The sequence below is a fragment of the Martes martes genome, assembly GCF_963455335.1.
Source record: "Martes martes genome assembly, chromosome: 8".
NCBI classification, from domain to species: Eukaryota; Metazoa; Chordata; class Mammalia; order Carnivora; family Mustelidae; genus Martes; species Martes martes.
In genome coordinates, this window is record NC_137895.1 from 128,991,790 (window position 1) to 129,019,038 (window position 27,249).

The 27,249-nt window shown below is 35.5% G+C and overlaps 1 protein-coding gene across 1 annotated transcript in view; it reads left to right on the forward strand.

Moving 5' to 3' along the window:
- LOC308347642 (ankyrin repeat domain-containing protein 26-like) overlaps window positions 1–27,249 on the forward strand; it is a 140,593-nt gene that overhangs the window by 80,403 nt on the left and 32,941 nt on the right. The window contains exons 27-36 of the mRNA XM_080811232.1: window positions 143–176; window positions 596–737; window positions 3,769–3,982; window positions 5,816–5,999; window positions 6,932–7,066; window positions 8,844–9,800; window positions 11,384–11,536; window positions 22,428–22,498; window positions 23,053–23,146; window positions 26,643–26,755. Of these exons, the coding sequence (XP_080667358.1) occupies window positions 143–176; window positions 596–737; window positions 3,769–3,982; window positions 5,816–5,999; window positions 6,932–7,066; window positions 8,844–9,800; window positions 11,384–11,536; window positions 22,428–22,498; window positions 23,053–23,146; window positions 26,643–26,755 (2,097 nt within the window). The remainder of the gene's footprint in view (window positions 1–142; window positions 177–595; window positions 738–3,768; window positions 3,983–5,815; window positions 6,000–6,931; window positions 7,067–8,843; window positions 9,801–11,383; window positions 11,537–22,427; window positions 22,499–23,052; window positions 23,147–26,642; window positions 26,756–27,249) is intronic.

The window sequence follows — 27,249 nt, forward strand, 5'->3', positions numbered from 1 at the left end:
TTTCCTTTGCTTTTTGTCAGTTTGATCTAAATTTAATGCTTTGTTAACATTATTAATAATATAGTTTAGATATGATTTAGATATTCTTTGTATTTTAAGTATTTAATATTTGCCTGAAAAGAATTGTTTTTCTTTTTTTTAGACCTGCAAAGAAAACATCTAGTGAAGAGAAAGAGGTAACAAAAAAAAAAAAATATATATATATATATATATGTGTGTATGTGTGTGTATGTATACATATATATACACACACACACACATATATAATTTTATTTCATTAATTTTTAAAATTTTATTTTATTATGTTATTTTGATAAATCATGTTTATCAGAAATATTATTCCATGGTAAAAAATTACTTTAGAAAAGGCATAGTGAAAAAAGAGAAAATCTGCCTTTGTTGTACAGACATTTACTTTGAAAAAGTTGTTCAGAAACACTAGTTATTGATAAAGGTTGTTTTGATAAAAATCAGTCCTTTTGAAAATACCTTTTTTTGCTCTTATAAAAAGATATGGGTATTTATCATCTCTCTACACTTAGTATATTTTATCAATATTTAGGGGACATTTTGAAGTAGTATTATTTATTTGTAGGTCAAAAAGCCAATTGATTCTATGGATGACCTTGATGACTTAACTCCATCATCTGAAACAATTTCAGAGGATTTCCACATGCCTTGCTCTAATTATATGATTTGTATGTCGCTAATTGAACAACATGGCATGGATTGTAAAGGTAAGACCATTGTGTAAATATGAAGCCTTTGTATGTACATTACTATAGTAATATGTGCCACTTCTTGTCTAGTGCTGTACCATACAACACTGATGTGTTATAGAGCTACTCATCTCAGAAATATATTTTATATGAAAATAGAGAAATGTTGAATACTCTTAGCCAAAGAGCTGTAATTTCCACTATGTTTTTCGTCATGGGAATGGCACACCTGATCTGTGTTAACTCTCCTCTTCTGTGCCTTCACCAGGCCAGGTCAGGTTACCACTACATTTGTCCTAGAATACTGAAACGACCCAGGACTGTTTTCCCTGTCATTGCACCTCCCAGAATCTTGGTCTACACTGCAACCATAGTTACCATATATTTTTAAAAATTTATATTTCATCACATGACCCCCTTGATTAAAGCTTAGCTATTACGTCTCATCGTTCTGGGGTGAAAGACCACAGTTCTCAGCTTCATCTTGGATTGTTTCATATCCTTCTGTCTCTGTCTCAGCCACTGTTATAGATATTTTTTTCTTATAATAGAGCTTTTTTCCCCCTCAACAGCTTAAGTTAGGGCAACTGCACATGTATGAAGTGTATAATTTGATAGTTTTGACATATGTATATGCATATGAAACCTTAACTGTAATTCAGGCAGGTAATAACCCTTAATTCTTGTGTCTCTTTGTACTCCCTCATTATGAAACTGCGGAATGGTTTTCTAAAGCATTTTTAGATTTTCAATTACCACCATTTCCAATTCCCACCAGCAATGTCTGAGAGTTCTGATTTCTCCCTATATATTCATGAACACTTAGTATTGTCAGTTTTTTAAATCTTAGATGTTCCGATGGGTCCGTAGTATATGTATCATTATGGTTTTAATATACATTTCCCTAATAACTTATGATGTTGAGCATATCTTCGTGGGCTTATTTGCCATCTGTATATCTTCTTTGAACTGTCCAAATCCTTTGTCATTTTTAAAAATTAGGTTTTCTTACCTGTTGAGTTTTCAGAATTCTTTGTATATTCTAGATAGAGTTCATTTATCACCTGTATTTTTTTTGCAAAGATTTTCTCCCAGTCTGTGACTTTTCATTCTCTCAGCAGTATCTTTTGAAGAGCAGTTTTTCTTTTTGATGACGTCCAGTTTATACCTTTGTTCTTTTATGGATTTTTGCTTTTGGTGTTCCTATCTGAGAAATCTTTGCCTAGCACAAGGTCAGAGGTTTTCTCTGAGATCATGAGATCATGAGATCATGACCTGAGCTGAAGGCAGACGCCCACTGACAAATCCACTCAGGTGCCCCCCTCATTTTTTCTTTGAATATTTTTTTCTAGTTCCTTTCCTCTGCCTCTTTGGGAAATTGTATATTAGCTTCTCACAGTTTTCAGATGTCAAACTTCAGTCTTTTATTTTGAGCTGTCTCATATGTGTTTATTGGAAAATCCAGTGTGTTTTTCATGTGTGATATAATTTACATCTCTGTAAGTGCTATTTAGTTTTTAAAAAATAGCTTCTATGCCTCCACTTACCTTTTTATGCTTTCTTTGGAGTTCTAGCTAAGTTAGTGACAAACAGTTTGATCCTTTCCCGTCCTGCTCTTATGAATTGTTAGGTGAATCCAGAGTAGTGTTCAGCCTAGAGCTCATAATTCCCCACCGCTGAGGCACGACCTACTTACGCTATTCATTGTGCTGCGGGTTATGAGTTTTTCCAGCATGGCTAATGGGGATAGATACTGCCCCTGGTGCCGTGTGAGCACCAGGCAGGGTTTCCTCTGCTCTTTCCAGATGGATCTTTCCCCTGGTCACAGGAGATTTCCTTACGTGCATGCATTGGTTATTACTCTTCTGTTCTCCGGGGTTCGTTCGTTCTTCTGCTTTCTCCTCGCCAGTGCTTTGACCGCTGATCTCATCTGTCTTGGTTTCACCGGACTCAGTTTCATCACCTCAACTCAGGGAGTCTGGTGGAGTCTATCTCAGTTTTTTCACCTGTGTCATGGCCTGGAAATTGTGCCAAGGCAGTGAGCTCCAGTATGTGTTAGGCTAACTTCTTGTGTTTTCAGGGATCATTGTCCTTCATTGCCTGAATTCCTTTTTCTTGAAAGTGATTTTAAAGTGTATTTTACCTGTTTTTGTTTGGCTTTTTTCAGGTAGGAAGATAAATCAGTACCTGTTACTCCATCTTGGCCAGAAGCAGATTGCAATAGAACTTTGGCACATGCTGTAGACTGTCTTTAATGCTCTCCTTCCTTCTTTGCTCACGTGTTTCCTGCTCCTCCTTCATTTCTCAGAATAGTTATCTCTTCCTACCATAGATCAAGTTATGTTATGTGATCATAGAACTCTTTTATTATAGGAACTATCTGAATTTATAATTGTTTTCTCCTTCACTAGACTTTAAGCTAAATACAAGCCAGAGATCTGCAGAGCTTAGTGTAATATCTTTTGTTTTTTTATTTATTTGAGAGATAAATATTTAATTTTACATATTTATTTATTTATTTGAGAGACAGAGTGCATAAGCTGGGGGAGGGGCAGAGGCAGGGGGAGAAGCAGACTCCCCACTGAGTAGGGAGCCCAATGTAGAGTTTGATCCCAGGACCCTGAGATCATGACCTGAGCTGAAGGCAGATGCTTAACCAACTGAGACACCCAGGCGTCCCAGTAATATATTTTATATTGAAATCATTCAATATATATTTGTTTAATGTATGAATGAGTGAATGTGAAAGCATACAGTCTTTTATATGCAAGAAGTACTCATATATATTTTATTTCTTTTTCTTTTTTAAATATTTAACTAATTTATTGGAGAGAGAGCATGACCGGGGAGTGGGAAAGAACAGAGGGGGAGGGAGGGAGGGGGGAAAGACTCACAAGCAGACTCCATGCTGAGTGGAGCCCGATGCAGGGCTCAATATGACGACTCTGGGATTATGACCTGAGATAAAACCAAGAGTCAGATGCTTAACCAGCAGAGCCACCCGGGTGCCCTATATATTTTATTTGCTTTTGTTTTTTCTCTGATGTAGATTCTGTCAGTTTATTGAAAATCCAGGATACGGTTCTTTCATATGGAAGATTAATAGAACTTAAAAAATATCACTGTGGACAACTTAAAAGAAAAAATAAAAAAATGGAAAATAAGGCTAATGGACTACAAAAGGAGCTATCAGAAACAAAAGAAATGATATCGAAGTTAGAGCTTCAAAAAGTAGAATGGGAGCAAGAACTCTGCAGTTTGAGGTATGATATCTTGGTTTTAAGGAAATACTTGAACTATTTACCTTTTTTTTTAAAAAAAAAAAGCCAGCCAGGCACCCCTTGAATTATTTGCTTTTATACTACAGATGTGTAGAAGTTTTAAAATTGCTAACTTACCTTCTGAGATTTTATAGGGAAGAAAACGTCTTTAGTATTGTGAAGTATGAGATTCTTCACAATAATACAGCAAGTTCTTAACAGTGAATACTTTTTTTTTATAAAATTTTTTTTAAAGATTTTATTTATTTATTTGACAGACAAAGATCACAAGTAGGCAGAGAGGCAGGCAGAGAGAGGAGGAAGCAGGCTCCCTGTGGAGCAGAGAGCCCGATGCGGGGCTCGATCCCAGGACCCTGGGATCATGACCTGAGCCGAAAGCAGAGGCTTTAACCCACTGAGCCACCCAGGTGCCCCAGCAGTGAATACTTTTAATAATTTAATGAATATTCCAAATAATAATTTTAATGACCATATAGAAATCCACCATGTGGAAACCTCATTATTTAAAAATTGAATTTTGGATCCCCCCCCCCATTTTCTATACTTTAATTAATGCTGTAAGAAATGTTTTTTATATAAATCTGTTTCTACATTTCTGGTTACTTGGGATCAATTCTTCAATGTATTGTTGTTTACTTAAAGTATAAAAATTTTTAAAGAAGGTCTTTGATCCTATTTTTAAATTGGTCTCAGGGAATTTTATATTAATTTATATGCCCGTCAACAGAGTATAAAATGGCCATTTTTCTCAAGACAGGAAAAATTTTATAAACTAGTTTTAAACATACGCAGTGATTAAAAAGTAAAATAGAAAATGATTACTGCTAAGTTTTTTCAGCATCTCTCTTATATGTTGATGAAATTGATTCAAAAGTGTATGCTGCAAGCACATATTACTCTTTATTATTTACTTAATACAGATCCTATGTTGTTATAAAAGGGGTTTTCAAATGATTTATTAAATGGATAATAGGGGAAACAAATAATACATTATACGTTAATTAAAAAAAAGAAAACGGATCAGGGGCACCTGGATGGCTCAGTTGGTTAAATGTCTGTCTGCCTTTGGCTCAGGTCATGATCCCAGGGTGCTGGGATTGAGTCCCCCACTGGGCTTCTTGCTCAGCGGGGAGCCTGCTTTTCCCTCTCCCTCTGCCTGCTACTCCACCTTTTTGTGTTCTATCAGATAAATAAATAAAATCTTTAAAAAAATGAAATGAATAATAATCAACAAGGTAAATTGAGAGTATTGCGGAAGAAGAAACATGAAAATCATAGGGCAACAGATATTCGACTCCCTAGCCTAGTCCTGGATCACAGTAATCTGCGGGTGTATGTTGTGTAAATGCATCTGCAGATACTGTCTTACACGGCTGTACCTGTGATGTTTTGTGAGGTAGCAATTTACTTGTAGTGAATTATAACTTCTTTATAAACAGGAACTTCTCTTTTTAAATAGTAACTAAATTATCTCTTCTAATGGAGGAGTAATTATGACTATATGGAAAAAACAATAATTTTCCATTCTTTCTTGAATAATTTCAAAATTCCTTTCCCTACAATATCTCCCAGAGATATCTCCCAGAGATATTAGTACTAAGCAGCATAATGCTTTTTCATTGCTTCTTTTCAACTATATGTACCTTTTGGAAGAGATTGAAGTGAGAAATTAAAAACATGAGCCCTAGAAAGGAAAAAAATTGAGAACATAGAAATTTCATTTGGATAATAAACTAGCATATGTGGCACCAGATCATAACATGAGCTTTTTATTGCTTACAAAACAAATTTTAAAATAAGCACATTTATTTGCAGATTTACTTTAAAACAAGAAAAAGAAAGAAGAAGAAATGCTGAAATGTTATATGAAAAGATTCAGGAGCAACTAACAAGAAAAGAAGAGCAGTATAATAAAGAAGTTGAAATGAAACAAGAACTTGAACTTAATCTTAGAACACTAGATATGGAATTGAGGACTGTAAGAAATGATTTCAATCAGGTAAGTCTTTGATAAAAGTTGCATATTTCCATCAGTATTATTTATAATATCCCTTTGATTTAATGTATATTACTTAGGTATAAAATAGATAAAAAATTTAGTTTTATACTAATAGGAACTATGATATTTATAGCTAAAATCACTAATTTATTGGAATTCTTGGCTTCTCATATAAGCCCTATGCATATTTTCTGAATGAAGGGATAGAGGGTAAATTGAGATAAATATGCATGTTGGCTTTTTTTTTTTTTTTAGATTTCATTTATTTTTAGAGAGCGAGCATGAATAGGGGAATGTGTAGAGGGGGAGGGAAAGGGAGGGATAAGAATCTCAAGCAGACTCTGAGTGCAGAGCCTGATTCAGGGTTGATCTTAAAACCTTGAGATCATGACCTGAGCTGAAACCAAGAGTAGGACACTTAACCAACTGAGCTACCCAGGCACCCAAGTTTTGGATTTTTTATATTAAAATACAGGCTAAATCACCTTGAGACTATGATTGAACTAGTTAAATGTTTTATAAAAAATTTTTATTTCACATACTATATCTACCTGTATTTTTACTCTATGAAAAATCTAGCTGTCATTTTTTTTTTAAGATTTTATTTATTTATTTGACAGAGAGAGAGATCACAAGCAGGCAGAGAGAGAGAAGGGGAAGCAGGCTCCCCACCAAGCAGAGAGCCCGATGTGGGACTCGATCGCAGGACCCCGAGATCATGACCTGAGCCGAAGGCAGCGGCTTAACCCACTGAGCCACCCAGGCGCCCTCTAGCTGTCATTTAAATTAAAATTTGAGTTACTTGTGTAGGATAAAAGTCCTTGTATTTAAAAAGGCTACTTCTTTTGAACATTTTTTTAAAGTTCGCTTAAGCTTTTGACTTTTTTTTTTTAATGGTATCAACCAAAATCCTAATGAAAATATGTCTTCAGGTTGTGGAAGAATGGAATGATACTAAGAAACAACTTTGTCGAGAACAGGATGCCAGAATATTACAAGATGGAATTCTAAACAATCACCTTTACAAACAAAAGGAGATAGAAATGGATAACAAAAGGAGTTCTGGGGTATTTTCTTTAGTTATTTTGAAGTACATGTGTGTATGTTTTGTATGTATATATATTATTTTCTGAAATTATTATTTTTTTATCCGTGTGTGTGTGTATTTTTTTCTCTGTGTGTGTGTGTGTGTGTATATATATATATTTATATATACATATATATGTATATTTATGTGTCTTTGTATATGTATATTTTATCCAGGTATATATATATATGTATATGTATATATATTTTTTAAACCAACACTGCAGATCATGGAAAGCATAGAGGATTTTTAAAGCATATATATATATGTATATATACACATATATGTATATTTAGGGGGGCATAGGGGTCAGTGGCATTTTGGGTCCAGTGGATAAAGTAATATTCTTTGACAGACAGAGATCACAAGTAGGCAGAGAGGCAGGCAGAGAGAGAGGGGGAAGCAGGCTCCCTGCTGAGCAGAGAGCCCCATGTGGGGCTCGATCCCAGGACCCTGAGATCATGACCTGAGCCGAAGGCAGAGGCTCTAACCCACTGAGCCACCCAGGCGCCCCGATAAAGTAATATTCTTAATTTAAATGCATTTGTCTGCAAGAATCAAATAGTGACATTCTTAATGTCTTCATCCAAAGGGAGAGGCTTTTATTATTTTCCATAACCATAAGCTCAAAACTGTTGCAACTAACAACATATGTTTCAGTTTTTGGCAGTTATTTCCTCACCTCTCTCAATAGTTTAGCTTAACACTTCCACTGATGAACAGGAGGAAATGTGTATAGCCTGTTCAGAGACTTTATTTTGGACGTTAGTCTCTTACTTTTGAGAAAAGTAGCAGTTTGCTCCAAGGAGTATCCTATTTCATTATAAGGTGACTTTGAAATAATCATATGCTAATGATAATTTATTGATGAATATTTTATTCCTAATAAAATAGCTTAGTGTGTTTTTCCCTATTTTGTATTTATTACCGTTTTAAACATCATGATGAGGAAAAAAATGTATTGCAGCAGCAAATAATCTCATGATTTTTCTAAGAGCTGTATAAATTTTACCTTATTTACCATTGGTGTTTTGTGTGAAATACGAGGCTTCTTTTGTCTTTATGATTTACACTGGAGAAGAGCTCCGGTTTAGTGCACGAGCACTAATAGTGGAGTTAGAAGACCTGCGGGAGGTTCTGCAGCTCACTTAATATTTTGACCCTCTCCATTCTAGAATTGTGGTAACTAAAAGAGTTCATTGGTGTATGTAGAAGTGTTTATAGTACAGGGCCTAGATTTGTCAGTTATCAGTAGATTTAACTCTTATAGCTGACTATAGAAATGTTAGAAAAGTAGAATTTCTATGGACTATTGTGAGGAAAAAGAATTTTAGGAAATTTAATCTGTCCAAATATATGCAGAGCTAAGGATTTTACTGTGGCGTACCTGTGTTAGATGTCAGACTGCAAACTTGATTCTTAGTGTAGTCAGATTTATTAATCTTTTATTTCAGGCTTTCTGGGTTTATTATAAATCAGAGAAAGACCTTTCCAATTCTGAGATTCTTAAAAATTTTGTCTTGCTTTCTTTTTTCCTTTCATGCATTCATTGTCTTCAATTAAATTTTTGAAGCTTTGGGAATTTACACTTGTATAAAGTTTGAAGTTTGGACCCAACTTTATTTTTTTCTAATTCAATATCTACTTACTGCAACCTAGTCATTGTATGAACATAGTTTATTCTTTAATTTCAGAGAAAAATCATCATAATGTCATTTTACTGTGTTCCAACTAAAAGTCTCCTTTGTTTTACTTAGATTTCTAATAGTCGTGAAAATGAAAAATATCTGTTGCATAACAAATACATGTTGGAGGATCAAATCGCTATGCTAAGACTGGAAATAGACACAATAAATAACCAGAACCAGGAGAAGGAAAGGAAATACTGTGAAGACATTGAAATTTTAAAAGAAAAGCATGTCAGTCTTCAGAAGACCATAAAACTAAATGAGGAAAGATTAACAAAAACAGAACTCCAACACAGTGGACAGATTAATGCTCTGACCATTGAGAACACAATGCTAAAGTCTAAACTGGAGAATGAACAGCAAAACAAAGAAAGACTGGATGAAAAAGTTGAATCGTACCGTGCTAGACTAGCTGCTGCTATACAGGATTATGACCAAAGTCAGATATCAAAAAGAGACCTAGAACTTGCTTTCCAGAGAGCAAAAGGCGAATGGTTTCGTGTACAGGACAAATTGAATTTTGATGTGTCTAAACTAAAAGAAGATAATGAGCTTCTTTCTCAGAACCTTTCTGAAGCTGAAAGTAAATTTAATACTCTGGAAACTGAGCTCCATCGCACAAGAGATGCTCTCAGAGAAAAGACTTTGGTTTTAGAACGTGTACAAAGAGACCTAAGTCAAACACAGTGTCAGAAAAAGGAAATTGAACATGCGTATCAAAGTGCACAAGATAAAGTGAGTAAATACATTGGGAAGCAGGAATCCTTAAAGGAGAGATTATCTCAACTACAAAGTGAAAATATGTTGCTTCAACAGCAACTAGATGATGCTCACAACAAAGCTTCCAGTAAAGAAAAGGTAGTAATTAATATCCAAGACCAGTTTCAGGATATTATAAAAAAACTTCAAGCTGAAAGTCAAAAGCAAGCTCTTGTAATAGAAGCAAGCAAGCAAGAGTTAATCAATGAACGTAATCTTTTAAGAGAAAGAATGTATGTGTATGAAAAGGAGAAAGTAGAAAGAGAAGTAAGTATCCAGAAAGATAAATATTTTTCAAGCTTCCTGAGAAAATTCAAAGTAATATTTGATTATGGATTATTGTTGTTACTATTATTATTTTAGAGAGAAAGAGTGCACCTGCACATGAATGGGAGTGGGTCAGAGTAGAGGGAGAGAGAATCCCAGGAGGGCTCCACGTTGGAGAACTCCACCTCTTGACCCCGAGATCATGACCTAAATGATTAGAGCTGAATTTTGAATCTAGTTGAATATAAAAAATATATAGACTGTAAGTCAGCATAACTTGTATCCAGCCAATAAAAGACTTGAGAAGTGCTTTAATTTGAATAAAATTGTTCTGTCTTCTATGAAAGTTTAAGAAGTTAAGTAACAAATTGTTACTAGATAGTAGGCTGATAATAATAATTTAGTCTTATACTGCTAAAATAATAATTTTAATCCTTGTCATCACATGTTAATACTATGATGAACAGATAAATGGAAATGCTCAAAATACTAAAATGAGTATTTTGAAATTGAGATTCAATTAAGTGGATTAACTTGACAGTTAGCTCCAGATTTCCCAAATGAACTGAATAAAAAGTACAGTATCTCAGTACTTCTTATACATATATACATAAGTATAAGTATATATTTATAAGTATAAATATATGTGTATATGTACATACATATATACTTTTATGCATTTATACATTTATGCAAGCTATACATGGTAGCTTTTTATACATTTTAGGTTGGCATAATTTTATTCTTATTTATATAATTTTGAATTTTTAGTCTGAAATCATGTATCCTTATGACCTTTTAATCCTTTGAAGGCACTTACTTTTCATTAAATCATAATTTGGGACAACTGTGGTGAGCTTTAGCAAAACTATATTTGGTTTAATCTTCCCACTGCTATTTATAATTTTTTAAGCAATTTTACAAATAATTTGCTCATTTCGAAGCTCAGTTACTATCATTTGGGCCTAAGTTTGTCCAACACAAAGAGAATTGTATCTCTCTAATTTATTAATTGGGCATTGGATCTCCATTTTCAGATTAATGAGGGGTGGCAGGATTCTTGTGTAGCAGAAATGGAGGTCAGGGAGAGAGGTGAAAGCCAGTCATCTAGGGTCTTGAAGGCCATTAGAATGACTTCACTTATGTTCTGAGATAGTTATCTGTTAAAAGGATTTAAGCAGAGGATTGAACATGTGAGGAACTCTGACATTAATAGAAGCCTCTAATAAAAAAGAGGGAAAACATTCATACTATAGAATTTACCAAAGTTAGTTCCACCTATATACCCATTTCTTTTTGAGACTTCAGTAAATTGGGAAGCTTTGGGAAAATTCATCCACAAGGAATGGATAGTGGGGCTGAATTAATTATCTAAGTACCATAATACTGACTAGGCAGGATAACATCTTTTTGTGTCTTTAACCAAATTCATTAAACAGCCATAATATGTACATGTTAGGAGAAGGAGATGAATTGATGTTTGTAGTGAAATTTTCCAAGTACATAGGTTAAAGTTATATATTGTTAACATAATTTAATAGTAAGATGATTTTATAAAACCAGTAACAGAAATGTCTTATTAGGTAGCTGTGAGACAACTTCAAGAAGAACTGGCTGATACCCTAAAAAAACAATCCATGTCAGAGGCTTCACTGGAGGTGACATCACGTTGTCGTATGAATTTAGAAGATGAGGTACAGGACTTAAAGAAAAAACTGGCTCAGATTAGGAATCAGGTATGTATGAAATGTCACATGTCAAGTTAATCTGTAGTTGGATAAATAATATGAAGTGTTTTAGGATGCTTATTTCCATGGACCGCTTCCTTTTGTATTTTCATTATAAATAATTTAGTATAAATTTAGTATCTTCACAATGTACTTATTTCTTAAACTTTGACTTTCATTCTGCTATTTTTGTTATACATTTTTTTTTCTTATAGTAGTTACCCTTAGGAAAGTTGAAAATTACACATCATTCCTCACAGAAATTGGAACTTTTTTCCTACTAAATAATTTCTTTAAAGATTTATTTATTTATTTGTGGTGGAGGAGGGGTGGAGAGGCAGCAAGAGATGGAGAGAATTTCAAGCAGACCCCTGCCCAGCACAGAGCCCCACGCTGGCTTGACTCCATGACCCATAAGATCATGACCTGAGCTAAAATCCTGAGTTGGATGCTTAACCTACTGAGCCACCCAGGTGTCCTAAATAATGTTTTTTGTTTTTTTTTTTAAATTTATTTATTTGTTAGAGAGAGAGCAAGCGAGCACAGGCAGACAGAGTGGTAGGCAGAGGCAGAGGGAGAAGCAGGCTCCCCGCCGAGCAAGGAGCCCGATGTGGGACTTGATCCCAGGATGCCGGGATCATGACCCGAGCCGAAGGCAGCCGCTTAACCAACTGAGCCACCCAGGCGTCCCCTAAATAATGTTTTTTAATGATACCTCTGTTACCATGATGAGCTAAGCTGTGTAAAAGCAGAAGATAATGTTTAATGAAATGTTTCAGAAAATTGTCTTATTTCTCATCTTCACCTTTTTGAATGGATACAGAATCTGTACTGATTTCAGGATAACTTGTACAGAAAAGTGATTTCACAAACCAGTTGAACTTAGGCATTGCCTTCATTTTCTTTTCCTTTTCAATATATAATAAATGTACAGAAATATTTAGATCATGTATACTATATACACCCAGAAGAGAGAATTAAGAAAATTATCTAGGTCTTGCCATTGGATTTTTTAAAAGCTTTATTGAGATAGAATGCACATTCCATACAATTTACCCATTTAATATGTGTAGTTCAATGTTTCTGAGTATATTGATAGAGTTGTACAACCATTACTGCCATCAAGTAGAACATTTATTTTTTAAGATTTTATTTATTTATTTGACAGAGATCACAAGTAGGCAGAGAGGCAGGCAGAGAGAGAGGAAGGGAAGCAGGCTCCCTGCTGAGCAGAGAGCCCGATGTGGGGCTCGATCCCAGGATCCCGGGATCATGACCTGAGCTGAAGGCAGAGTCTTTAACCCACTGAGCCACCCAGGCGCCCCTAAGTAGAACATTTTAATTACCCTGAAAAGAAGCCCTTAGTCCTTGCCCCCAGGGTCAGGCAACCACCAGTCTACTTCCCGCCTCTATAGAGTTGCCCATTCTGAATATTTCATATATAGAGAATCACACAATGTGTGGTCCTTTGTCACTAGCTTCTTTCACTTAATGTTTTTCGGGTTCATCTGTGTCATAGCATATATCAGTGCTTCATTCCTTATTATCAAACAGTACTCTACTGGGGGCTAAAACCCTTGTTCATTCATCATTTGATGCACCTTTGGGTTGTTTCCACTTTTTGGCCATTAATAATGCTGCTGTGAACATTCATTTAGTTATTGTCTGGACATCTGTTTTTATTTCCTTGCCATCACATTTTATCCTCTCAGTTAATTGGGTTGATTTCACTATCTCATTTTTTTTTTAATTAACATATGATGTATTATTTGTTTCAGGGATACAGGTCTGTGATTCATCAGTCTTACACAGTTCACAGCACTCAGCATAGCATATACCCTCCCCAATGTCCATCACCCAGCCACCCCATCCCTTGCACCTCCCTCCCCTCCAGCAACCCTCAGTTTGTTTCCTGAGATTAAGTTTGTCTCCCTCCCCGGTCCCATCTTGTTTCATTTTTTCCTTCCCTACTCCCCAAATCCCCCACATTGCCTCTCAAATTCCTCATATCAGAGAGCTCATATCATAATTGTCTTTCTCTGATTGACTTATTTCATTCAGCATAATACCCTCCCTCTAGTTCCATCCACGTCATTGCAAATGGCAAGATTTTATTTCTTTTGATGGCTGCATAGTATTCCATTGTGTATATATACCACATCTTCTTTATCCATTCATCTGTTGATGGACATCTAGGTTCTTTCCATCGTTTGGCTATTGTGGACATTGCTGCTATAAACATTTGGGTGCACGTGCCCTTCTGATCACTACATTTGTATCTTTAGGGTAAATACCCAGTAGTGCAATTGCTGGGTCATAAGGTAGCTCTATTTTCAACTTTTTGAGGAACCTCCATGCTGTTTTCCAGAGTGGCTGACCAGCTTGCATTCCCACCAACAGTGTAGGAGGGTTCCCCTTTCTTCGCATCCTTGCCAACACCTGATGTTTCCTGACTTGTTTTTTTTAGCCATTCTGACTAGTGTGAGATGGTATCTCAGTGTAGTTTTGATTTGTATTTCCTTGATGCCAAGTGATGTTGAGCACTTTTTCATCTGTCTGTCGGCCATTTGGATGTCTTCTCTGCAGAAATGTCTGTTCATGTCTTCTGCCCATTTCTTGATTGTATTATTTGTTCTTTGGGTGTTGAGTATGATAAGTTCTTTATAGATTTTGGATACTAGCCCTTTATCTGATATGTCATTTGCAAATATCTTCTCCCATTCTGTCAGTTGTGTTTTGGTTTTGTTAACTGTTTCCTTTGCTGTACAAAAGCTTTTGCTCTTGATGAAATCCCAATAGTTCATTTTTGCCCTTGCTCCCCTTGCTTTTGGGGATGTTTCTAGGAAGAAGTTTTTGCAGCTGAGGTTGAAGAGGTTGCTGCCTGTGTTCTCTTCAAAGATTTTGATGGATTCCTGTCTCACATTGAGGTCTTTCATCCATTTGGAGTCTATTTTTGTGTGTGGTATAAGAAGATGATCCAGTTTCATTCTTCTGCTTGTCACTGTCCAATTTTCCCAACACCATTTGTTGGAGAGACTGTCTTTTTTACATTGGATATTCTTTCCCACTTTGTTGAAGATTACTTGACCATAGACTTGAGGGTCCATTTCTGGGCTCTCTATTCTGTTTCATTGATCTATGTGTCTGTTTTTGTTACAGTACTAAACTGTCTTGATGATTACAGCTTTGTCATAGAGCTTGAAGTCTGGAATTGTGATGCCTCCAGTTTTGTTGTTCTTTTTCAGCATTCCTTTGGCTATTTGGGGTCTTTTCTGATTCTGTACAAATTTTAGGATTATTTGTTCCAGCTCTATGAAAACCTTGATGGTATTTGATAGGAATTGCATTAAATGTGTAGACTGTTCTGAGTACCATCGACATTTTAACAGTATCTGTTCTTCCAGTCATGACCATGTAACGTTTTTCCATTTCTTTGTGTCTTCCTTTAATTTCCTTCATGAGTATTCTATAGGTTTCTGAGTATAGCTGCTTTGTCTCCTTGGTTAGGTTTATTCCTAGGTATCTTATGGTTTTTGATGCAATTGTAAATGGGATCAACTCCTTAATTGTTCTTTCTTCTATCTTGTTGTTGGTGTATAGAAATGCAACTGATTTCTGTACATTGATTTTATATCCTGACACTTCACTGAATTCCTGTAGGCGTTTTAGCAGTTTTGGAGTAGAGTCTTTTAGGTTTTCCACATAAAGTATCGTATCATCTTCATAGAGTGAGAGTTTGACTTCTTTGCTGATTCGGGTGCTTTTTATTTCTTTTTGTTGTTTGATTTCTGAGGCTAGGACTTCTAGTACTATGTTGAATAACAGTGGTGAAAGTAGCCATCCCTGCTGTGTTCCTGACCTTAGGGGAATGATATTTTCCCCATTGAGAGTGATATTAGCAAAAAAAAAAAATAAATAAATAAAAGAGAGAATGATATTTGCTGTGGGTTTTTCATAGATAGTTTTTATGACATTGAGTTAAGTACCCTCGATCCCTACACTGTGAAGAGTTTTGATCAAGAAAGGATGCTGTACTTTGTCAAATGGTTTTTCTGCATCTATTCAGAGTATTGTATTGTTCTTGTCCTTTCTTTTATTAATGTATTGTATCACACTGATTGATTTGCAGATGTCGAACCACCCTTGCAGGCCAGGAATAAATCCCACTTGGTCATGGTGAATAATCCTTTTAATATACTGTTGGATCCTATTGGCTAGTATTTTGGTGAGAATTTTTGCATCTGTGTTCATCAGGAGTATTGGTCTCTAATTCTCCTTTTTGTCTTTGTCTTGTTTTGAGATCAAGGTAATGCTAGCCTCATAAAATGAGTTTGGAAGTTTTCCTTCCATTTCTATTTCTTGAAACAGTTTTAGGAGAATAGGTATTAATTCTTTAAATGTTTGGTAGAGCTCCCCAGGAAAGCCATCCGGCCCTGGAGTTTTGTTTGTTAGGAGATTTTTGATTACTGCTTTAATTTCCTTTCTGGTTATGGGTGTGTTCAGGTTTTCTATTTCTTCCTGGTTCAGTTTTGGTAATTTGTCTCTAGGAATGCACCCATTTCTTGCAGATAGTCTAATTTGCTGGCTTGTAGTTTCTCATAATATGTTCCTATAATTGTGCTTCCTTGGTGTTGGTTGTGATCTCTCTTCTTTCATTCATGATTTTATTAATTTGGGTCCTTTATTCTATTATCAAAGTCTGGCCAGGGGTTTATCAATCTTATTAATTCTTTCAAGGAAACAGCTCCTAGTTTAATTGATCTGTTCTATTGTTCTTTTGGTTTCTATTTCATTGATCTCTGTTTTCATCTTTATTAATTCTCTTATCCTGCTGGATTTAGGCTTTCTTTGCTGCTCTTTCTCCAAGTCCTTTAGGTGGAAGGTTAGGTTGTGTACTTGAGACCTTTCTTGTTTCTTGAGAAAAGCTTGTATTGCTCTATACTTCCCTCTTCAGGACTGCCTTTGCTGCATCCCAAAGATTTTGAACCGTTGTGTTTTCATTATCATTTGTTTCCATGAATTTTTTCAATTCTTCAATTTCCCAGTTGACCCATTCATTCTTTAGAAGGATACTGTTTAGTCTCCATGTATTTGGGTTCTTTCCAAATTTCCTCTTGTGATTGAGTTCTAGCTTCAGAGCATTGTGCTCTGAAAATATGCAGCGAATGACCCCAGTCTTTTGATACTGGTTGAGACCTGATTTATGACTCAGGATGTGATCTATTCTGGAGAATGTTCCATGTGCACTAGAGAAGAATGTGTATTCTGTTACTTTGGGATGGAATGTTCTGAATATATCTGTGATGTCCATCTGGTCCAGGGTGTCATTTAAAGCCTTTTATTTCCTTGTTGATCTTTTGCTTAGATGATCTGTCCATTTCATGGAGGGGGCGTTAAAGTCCCTTGCTATTAGTGTATTGTTGATGTGTTTCTTTGCTGCTGTTATAAATCGGCTTATATAGTTGGCTGCTCCCATGTTAGGGGTATAAATACTTACAAATGTTAGATCTTCTTGTTGTACAGACACTTTAAGTGTGATACAGTGTCCTTCCACATCTCTTATTATAGTCTTTGGCTTAAAATATAATTTGTCTGATATAGGGATTGCCACCTCAGCTTTCCTTTGATGTCCATTAGCATGGTAAATTGTTTTCCACCCCCTCACTTTAAATATGGAGGTGTGTTGGGTCTAAAATGAGTTTCTTGCAGGTAGCATATTGATGGGTCTTGTTTTTTTTTAATCCATTCTGATACCCTATGTCTTTTGATTGGAGCATGTAGCCCATTTGCATTAAGGATAAGTATTAAAAGATACGAATTTAGTGCCATTGTTTTGCCTGTAAAGTGACTATTACTGTATATTGTCTGTATTCCTTTCTGGTCTGTTACTTTTAGACTCCTCTTTACTTAGAGGACCCCTTCTAATATTTCCTATAGGTCTTTTTTGGTGTTTGCAAATTCTTTTAGTTTTTGTTTGTCCTGGGAGCTTTTTATTTCTCCTACTTTCAATGACAGCCTAGCTGGATATAGTATTCTTGGCTGCATATTTTTCTCATTTAATGCTCTGAATATATCATGCCAGTCCTTTCTGGACTGCCAGGTCTCTGTGGATAGTTGTCCTTTAAACCTAATATTTCTATTAGAATATTTCTATTCATTGTAGGTCATAGACCTCTTGTCCTAAGCCACTTTCAGGATTTTCTCTTTGTCTCTGAGACTTGTAAGTTTACTATTAGATGACGGGGTATTGACCTGTTTTTATTGATTTTGATGCAGTTTCTCTGTGCCTCCTGGATATTGATGCCTGTTTTCTTCCCCACATTAGGGATGTTCTCTGCAATAGTTTGCTCCAATATACTGTCTGCCCCTCCCCTTCTTCTTCAGGGATCCCAATTATTCTAATATTGTCTCGTCTTATGGTATCACTTATCTCTCAAATTCTCCCCTCGTGATCCCGTAGTTGTTTATCTTTCTTTTTTTTTTCCCCCCAGCTTCTTTGTTTTCCATCATTTGGTCTTCTATATCACTAATTATCTCTTCTGCCTCATTTATCCTTGCAGTCAGAGCCTCCATTTTTTTTTAAAGATTTTATTTATTTATTTGTCAGAGAGAGAGAGAGAGAGCACTGGCAGACGGAGACAGAGGGAGAAGCAGGCTCCCTGCCGAGCAAGGGGCCCGATGTGGGACTCGATCCCAGGATGATGGGATCATGACCCGAGCCAAAGGCAGCTTCCCAACCAACTGAGCCACCCAGGCGTCCCGCCTCCATTTTTTATTGTACCTTATTAATACCTTTTTTGATTGCAAGTTGGATAGAGTTTAGTTCTTTTATTTCTCCAGAAGGGGATTCTCTTTTTCAAGCCCAGCTAGTATCTTTATAATTTTCATTTTGAACTTTAGTTCCTACACCTTACTAATGTCCTGTTGATTAGGTCCCTGGCAGTCGGTATTGCCTCTTGTTCTTTTTTTTTACGTGAGTTTTTCTTCTATGTTATTTTGTGCCAGAGAAGAATAGATAAGTGAGAGAACAAAATGCTAAAAGGGCAACAATGACCCCAGAAAATGTATGCTAAACAAATCAGAAGATACCCAAAACTGGGGGAAAAATGAGGGGGGAATATATCAGGCTGGTGAATAGAACAGAGCCTTACACTTGATTTTGGGTGTATTTTGGTCTGTTAGAAGAAACTGCTTCCCAAAATTTTAAAGAAAGAACAAGTTATATATATACAAAAATAAGGGTAAATACGATGAATGGGTGGAACATGAGTATAAGCATGAAAACTTAAAAATATTTTTAAAAAGGAAATGGTAAGATGTTGCTTGAAAAAAGAAAGAAAAGAAATAAAAAAAAAACAAGGAATGTGATCCGGTAGATTTATGGTATATTTTAGTCTGTTAAAAGAAACTGTATCCCAAAATTTTAATGAAAGAAAAACACAAGGGATAGTATATGACTATAAAAATGAAATTAAAAGATTTTAAAAAGATCTTGTTAAGATAAGATGTTGGTTGAAATAGGAAAGTAGAAAAATTCCAAAAAAAAAAAAAGAAAGAAAAAGGAAGAGAAAAAATAAAGATCATTTAAAAAATTTAACTTTGAAAGAGTAGAGAATCATGGGAAAAAAGCCATGAGTTCTATGTGCTGTATGTATTCTCCTGATGCTGGAGTGTTGCAGTTCTCGTTGATCGGTAATCTTGGTCTTGGGTGGATGTTCTTGCTGATCATCTGGGGGCAGGGCCTGTTGCAGTGATTCTCAAATGTCTTTGCCTGAGGCAGAATTGTACTGCCCTTGTCAGAGGCCAGGCTGTCATCTGCTTGGGTTTGGTCTTGGTAGCTTTTGTTTCCTGAAAGCTTTCTGTGTAGCTTTGGAGGAGGAGAATGAAGATGGCAGCTTCCCAGTCTCCAGACAGAGGAGCCAAGATCTTGGGTCCCCATTCCTCATTGTGCCCTCAGAGAAAAGCAGTCAATCACTCCTGTCTCCCTGGTCTCCAAGCTCCCTAGCTTGTGACTGAGTTCCTATCTCTGGTACATGACCCCATTTGGAGTCTCCAAACCCAGTAGATTCCTGCAGTGCACTGCTGCACTTCTCCTCCTGGTGGAGGCAGGGTTGGGGGGGAGTCTTCCCAGATCTGTTGCTTGTTGGGTTTCTGTTTGAAGAGTAGTGCCCAACTGTGCCTTGAATTATGGTTCATGGCAACCCCGAGCTGAGAGTCCACTCCTCGGCTCTGTCTTTGCAGCTGGCTGCCTGCTCCAATACCTGGGAGCTCTGCCATACTCAGGCACCTCTGGTCTTTCTGTGATCCAGAGGGTCCTGAGACCACACTGTCCCTTCGAGGATTCCAACCCCCCCCCCCCATGCCTTGGGCACTGAAGCCACTTCCCTCTGTGGAGCAGACTTCTAAAAGTTCTGATTTCCTACTCTGGTGTTCTATCACTTGCTGTTAGTCGGCTGATGGGGGCTCCCTCCCACTGTGGTCTATCTTCCCAAATATACCCTCAGATTCACTTCTCCACATGTCATCCCTTCCAGAAAGTGGTCACTTTTGTGCTCATAGAATTGCTGCTTCTCTTTGATCTTCTATTGAGTTTATAGGTGTTCAGAATGGTTTGGTAACTATCTAGCTGAATTCCTGGAACCAGATGAAATTTAATTCTCCTACTCTTCTGCCATTTTGAGGCTAAAATCTTACTGCATTAAAAGTAAGACTATTTTTCTAAATATAGAGTAAAGGAAGTGCTAAAACATACTGCAACTAGACAGAAAATATTTGTCCCATACATATGTTACTGACAAGAGAGATTTACTCTCTGTTGGTAGGTAACAGCAGATTTTTCTAATGTACTAAATGTTTGCATCCTCCCCTCTCTCAGCCTTTTACTCATCCTCTCCTTTCTGTCCTTTTAGTTGCCTAATCCTACACTATTCAGACCTGACTCACTGTCTCCCATTCTCCATGAAGCTCTTTGTGACTATTCTGATTCCCACTGACCTTACTCTCTTCACACTTGACATCTAGTCTGTGCAGAACAATGTAGTTCGTTATTTTACATTGTTTTCATTTTTTAAATGAGAGATAATTTTGTCTTTCTATATACACATTTATCTAAGGGGGAAAATATGGGATATGTGTGGTACCTATCCTTGTATAAATTGGGAATGTTTTAACTTAGCAGTTTTTAGGATAAAATTAAGTACTTTATACCATATCAATAACTTGTGATTGAAAATATTGACATCACAAACTTTTATTCTAAATGTATTTTAAGCAATTGAATGTAAAATTGTGAAAGCATTTAATCTGATAGAGGAGAAGTATTCAGTCAAATGCTTGTTTCTTCTCCCCCCGCCCCCCACTATGGAAAAACAGTCTAAATTTGTCTTTCAGCATTTTGCAGCCAGAGCAGGTTTACAAATTTATAGCAGTTTACCAACTATAAAGCTCTGGAGACAGCTTTTCTTTTTAAAAGTTTGTTTGTTTGTTTATATAATTTCTACATCCCTTGTGGGGCTTGAACTCAAGACCCCAAGGTCAAGAGTTGCATGTTCTTTCAACTGAGCCAGCCAGGCACCTCTGGGGACAGCTTTTCTGATATGCCATACAACATAGCCTTAATCTATTCATCAGAGTACTTGCTAAAGCAGTGTAACATAAACAGTTACTAAGATAAACAATATAAACATGAAATGATTTGGGAACATTGATTTAGTGTCCATTAATTCCATGTCTGTTGGCTTTACCTTGCCTCTGATGGTCATGTAAATTATTTATTACTCAGCCTAGGAGGTACTATTTGCACTGTAGTCCATGAGCATTGTCCATAGAGTAGTATAGAGAGGAAGAAAGTTAAAATTATTACAAGTGGAAAAAAGTACTCTTGGCTAGGGGAATTGGTAAAAGTTTTTTGAAGTATTGAGGATATATTGTGGGTCTCATGGTCCCCATTTGCTGCCACTTCTGGTGGTATGAAGAACAATTTTGGTATAACTTGTATAAGAGACCACTTTCACTGGCCTGCCATCTGCCTAAAATATCAGGTATTATTAGAACATAGCATACAGCAACAATAATAATGCTAATTGCAGACACTTAGAATTTGTTGTATACCATGTACCCTTCTAAATAGTTCATGTATATTTTCTAATTTAATCTTCCCAATATCCCAGTATGGTAGATACTATTATTATCTTTTTTTTTTTTACAGAAGAAGAAACAGAAGAGGCAGAGAAATTTTAAGTAATTTGTTCCAGGTCATACAGTGGAGTCAGGAATTCAGATCCCAGGCGTTCTGGTTCCTACAAAAATGTTGCTTCTTATTCTATTCCATGAAATATCTGGTTGTCACTGAAAGCATCATGTTAACTTTTATAATCACCGGAATAGCCATGGTCATTCACATATGTGAATATTGAAAATTATAGTTGATGTGGTGCTTGGAATACAAAAATAGAAATGTTTACTATAAGGTTATTTCCTATCTTTCCCCTTTTGACCAATATATAAATTTGTAGGTTTATCTGATAAAATATAATTTAAAACATTAAAAATGTTACCTTTTAGTACTAGAGAAGCCAGTAAACTATTCTGTAGGGGGACTGTATGTATTTTAAGATTTTATTTATTTATTTATTTGCACGCTCAAGAGAGAGAACGAGCAGTGGGAAGGGATATAGGGAGAGAGACAGAGAGAAAGAGAGAAGCAGACTCCCTGTAAATATTTTAGGCTTTGTAGGCCATAGGTCTCTTTTGCAGCAGCTCAGCTTTGCTGTAGCCATAAATCAGTATGTAGAGGAGAGTGTGGCTATGTCCAGTAATATTTTATTTACAAAAACACCTGATGGTGATTTCTTACTAGATTGCCAGTACTTAAAAGTATTTCTTTCTTTTTTTTTTTTAGTTGCAAGATGCTCAAGAACGACATGCAGAGGCTGTAATGCGTATTGAGACGTTGAAAGATCACGTGCAAAAGTACAATTTAAAGCAGCACAGAAAATAACTTGAGTATTTATAAAACAGATCAGCGGTGTAGTATGAGAAATGTATCATTTATGATAATAAATGCATCAGTGTTAGCCTGGATAAAAATTTCAGCTTTGTGCTATTTTGAAATGCATAATTTTTGCACATTATCTTTAAATTTTACACATTAACTGTAAAACACAACCATAAAAATGACACAATTGCCAAATCTTCTACTTTTTAAATTTTTAAGAATTTATGTAGGGCCTTCAGATGTTTGTTTAGAAATTATACGGTGCTGGGACGCTTGGGTGGCTCAGTTGGTTGGGCAGCTGTCTTGGGCTCAGGTCATGATCTTGGAGTCCCAGGATCACGTTCCACATCGGGCTTCCTGTTCCATGGGGAATCTACTTCTCTCTCTGACCCTCTCCTTCTCGTTCTCTCTCTCTCTCTCTCATTCTCTCTCTCTTAAATGAATAAATAGAATCTTAAAAAAAAAGAAATTATACAGTACTTTTAAAATTTATGTGTGTGTGAGAATAATTTTAAAATATACATTTTAGGCTTGAAGTTGAAAATGCCGAGTTAAAAGATACCATCAAAAAGCAAGCGGGAAAAATTGAACAGCTTCAGGAAAACACGTTAAGTACATGTTCAGTAAGTCAGCCTCTTAATTTCTGTCCTATGGAAAAGGAATTCTTTTCTGTATTAGTAGTATATAAGAATATTTTGGGTAATATGAAAATTCTCACTGATAAACATGTTTATTATATTCATATTGTTGGTACTTGATACTAGTATAATTCCTCTTTATAGGTGAAGTTGTATAAATTCATAAATTAATAATTTTTATAGTAAGATTATAATAAAAAAGGCTGTGATAGTCTAAGGAAAGAAATATTTTATTTATTTGTCAGTGGACATTGGGTTTTGCCACGTTTTGGCTATTATTAGTAATGTTGCCATGAATTTTGGTATACAAATGTCTGAATCCCTGCTAATATTTTTCTGTATGTTTAAAAATTACCAAACTTTGAGTAATAATTTGATCTTGAATTCTGACTTTCTCTTGTAATCTAAACCCTTCAATGAGATTTGACAATGGATTACTTTAGTAATTATTGTGATTTGTAATTATAAATTTTTAATTTATTGTCTTCATCAAGAATGACTAGTAGGTCTTTATGCAAACATTTTTCTTAAAGGAATATATTTTTCTTTTTGTTGATTTTGAAAAAGAGATGCCGGTGAAAAAGTAGAAATGACTGCTCAGTCAGGGCCTTACATAGTAACATAGTGCTCCTAGCATTCCTTGTAAGTTCAGGAACTAATTTTTTTTTCATTCACTTGAGTTAATCAGCCTTTCAGAGATTTAACAATCCAATCTCAGGAAAGATTAATATGCAATCCAGGATTCCAATTTACTGATATGTAGTGAAAACTGTGTAACTATTTACCAAGCAGAACCAGATTATCACACCATTTATACCCTCCTTTGTAGGAGAGGCTACCAATGATTTAAGATGAGAAGACTGCATTGTGAGTCTTAAGTTGGAAAAATGTGGTAGATGCACGTACCATGGGTTTCTTTTAGTCACAAAAGCTGCATACTTGCGAATTTTATTCTGCAGCTATACCTCTCAAGGAAACTAGCCCATTCTGTTGACTGCTCCATTTTGTGGCCAAAGAAACATTGAAAATTATTTTTTTCTAGATTTCATATAAATTAGTCACATTTTTTACTATACTTTTCATTGAGCAAGTAAGATGACAATATGTTGATAAGTGGTCTTCTGTGAATGAGAATGCCAAGAGTTGTCCCCCTATAGTGTCATGCAGAAATGTATTAAGGAAGGTATCAAATACTGTAGAGTTTGTAAGAATATTGGTAGATAGTCTGTAGATTCCAATGGAAATGAATTATGGTTCTGACGTAAAATTATTAGGCACTTTAAGGTCTACCCTGTGAAACAAAAACTTAGCTTTCAACCTACTCAGTCCATAGTACTAACTTCCTAGAAGGTTCTTATCTCATGAATCCCCAGGCCAGAGACTACCTGGGTTAAGATATTTAATAGACACAGTTTTGAGGTGAAGAATCTGAAGAATTGGGAAGAAGAGGTAGTTCCAGGCTGACTTAAGCTTCCAAACAATATAGTCAAATATGTGTCTGAAAAGAACTTCAGAAGACTTCCATAAGATCAGGTCTCTATGGAATAGGCAATTTTTCAAAAGAAAACAAAGGCAAACAATTTATAATCACCCTTGTGAAGAACGTTTGCATCCTAAAAGAAAAGCAAGACAAAGTATAATGGTCACCAACCTAAGGGTAAGGGTGCCTCATGAGATGATAAAGTAACAATAAACTCAGTAATACCAAAAAGAATCAACATAAAATGTACAAGATTAGCTATCTAGGGGCACTTGAGTAGCTCAGTCAGTTCAGCGCCTGCTTTCAGCTCAGACCATGATCTCAGGGTCCTGGGATTGAGCCCTGCATCGGGCTCCCTCCTCAGCTGGAAGTCTGCTGCTCCCCTTCCCTCTCCTCACCCCATTTGTGCATTCTATCTCTATTTCAAATAAATATATTTTTATAATCTTTTAAAAAATTAGCTGTCTATAAAGGTAATCCACATCAGGTAATGGTTTTTGAGTGTGTGGTTAAGGTTCCTTGCCTACAAGGAACTAGAAGGAAGTACAGATGACTTCAGTAAAGGGGTTAAGGCTGGAAATGTAGATTAGAGAATCTGGTTTTGAAGTCTTGAGATTTAAACAACTCAGAGGGTTTGAAAGGAATAGCAAGGGTCAGGGACTAAATGTATGAACTTGCTGTCATTTAGAAATAAAATTGGATAATAAGTCAAACAGAGAGGGTCAGTTATCATATGGTTTCACTTACTTTTGTGGAGCATAAGGAATAACATGGAGGACATGGGGAGATGGAGAGGAGAAGGGAGTTGGGGGAAATCGGAGGGGGAGACAAACCACAAGAGACTGTGGACTCTGAGAAACAAACTGAGGGGAAGGGGTTGGAGGGTTGGTTGAGCCTGGTGGTGCATATTAAGGAGGGCACGTATTGCATGGAGCACTGAGTGTGGTGCATAAACAATGAATCTTGGAACCCTGAAAAAAAAATAAAAGTATTAAAAAAAAAAGCGCAGAGGGGGAGGGTAAGGTCATTGCTTTCAGCTGCTGCTGAGAAGTAAAGCAGGATAAGAACTTCAAAAAAAGATCCTTGATGACCCTCAAAAATTTTGAGTTTCCAGGACTGAAACTCAGATTTTAATGTAAAAGAAGAAAATAAGTGATGAAAAGATGAATCTGTGGATGAGATGACACATTAAAGAATGTTCAAGTCCAGCGAAAGGGGGGAAACAGGGTGATAGAAAAAGCTGCAAGAGTTAAGCTAAAATTTTTACATAATATCAAGAAGACGTAACTTTATTTGACGAAAAAAGTAGTTAATAGAAAAGAAGAAATTGAAATGCTTGGAGAGAATGAGAGTATCTCATCCTAAAGTCAGATGACCATCAAAACTGTAATGGGAATGCATAGGAATTTTTCAGAGATTGTCTTAAAAAGGTGTGATCTCACAAAACCTAGAGTTTCTTAAGCTATGGATGAAAAAGTTTCTAGGGCATCTTCAGAGACTAAAATGTAAATATAGCCAGTTTTTAAAAAATTTTCACTGACCCTTAGTATTAATATGGGTAAGAACCTCTGTATTGAACAAGTAAATTTTGGCAATTTAAATTCTAGAAAAAATAGTGATGAAAATGTAAAACCAGTTTAAGCTGTTTGAAGAAAGGTACTTATATTTGAAATATGTTTTTATTGGCATCAGGTTTATAAAACTACCTTATATTAAATTTAAAATTATAAATTACAAACTATATTATATAAATTTAAAATTATAAATTACAATTTGTAAAATTTATAATTTTAGTTTTTTGTAATGTAGTTTTATAAACCTTTATATAATAATAAAATTTAAAATTATAAGTTATAATTTACAAAGTTTATAAAATAAACTTGTGTTATGAACCTGTCTAAACATGTATTACTCATGAATTCATGAGAAATAATATTTTATGAAAGAAGAATGTGTACTGAGATTTTAAAAAATAATTTTCTTTAAAATTTTCTTTCAAAGTCTGACGATGAAAAGGGACAGATAAAGAAATTTATTGAGTTAAAACAATCTCTTGAATGTAGTTTGAATCAAGAAATGAAGAAAAATGGTGAATTAGAAAAAGAGATTACTAGGTAAGACTAATATTTCAGATCACTTTAACCATTAATTACTTGATTTAACTGTAATTTTACTTTATTAAAATCTAAATACAAATTCTTGCCAGAATATTACACTTAATATTTAATGATTCCTTACAGTTCCTTTAACAGTAACAACTGCATTTTTCATTGTCCACCTTGAATAGTTTCTGCAAATTAACTTTGTTCTTTGGTAATCTTTCCTTTTAATAGTGTTCTTCCCTTCAGACAAATATTTTAATGTCGAAAAACCTAGCTGTGTTATTGTTTAATTACATCAAAAGTTATCTTGGTTTAGCTTATTTTTTTTAATTTAAATTTAATTAATCAACATATAGTATATTATTGGTTTCAGAGATAGAGTTCAGTGATTCATCAGTCTTCTAGAACACCCAGTGCTAATTACATCAGGTGTCATGTCCATAATCCAGTTACCCCATCCTCCCTCCCTCCTCCCCTTCAGCAACCATCAGTTTTGTTTTCTGTGA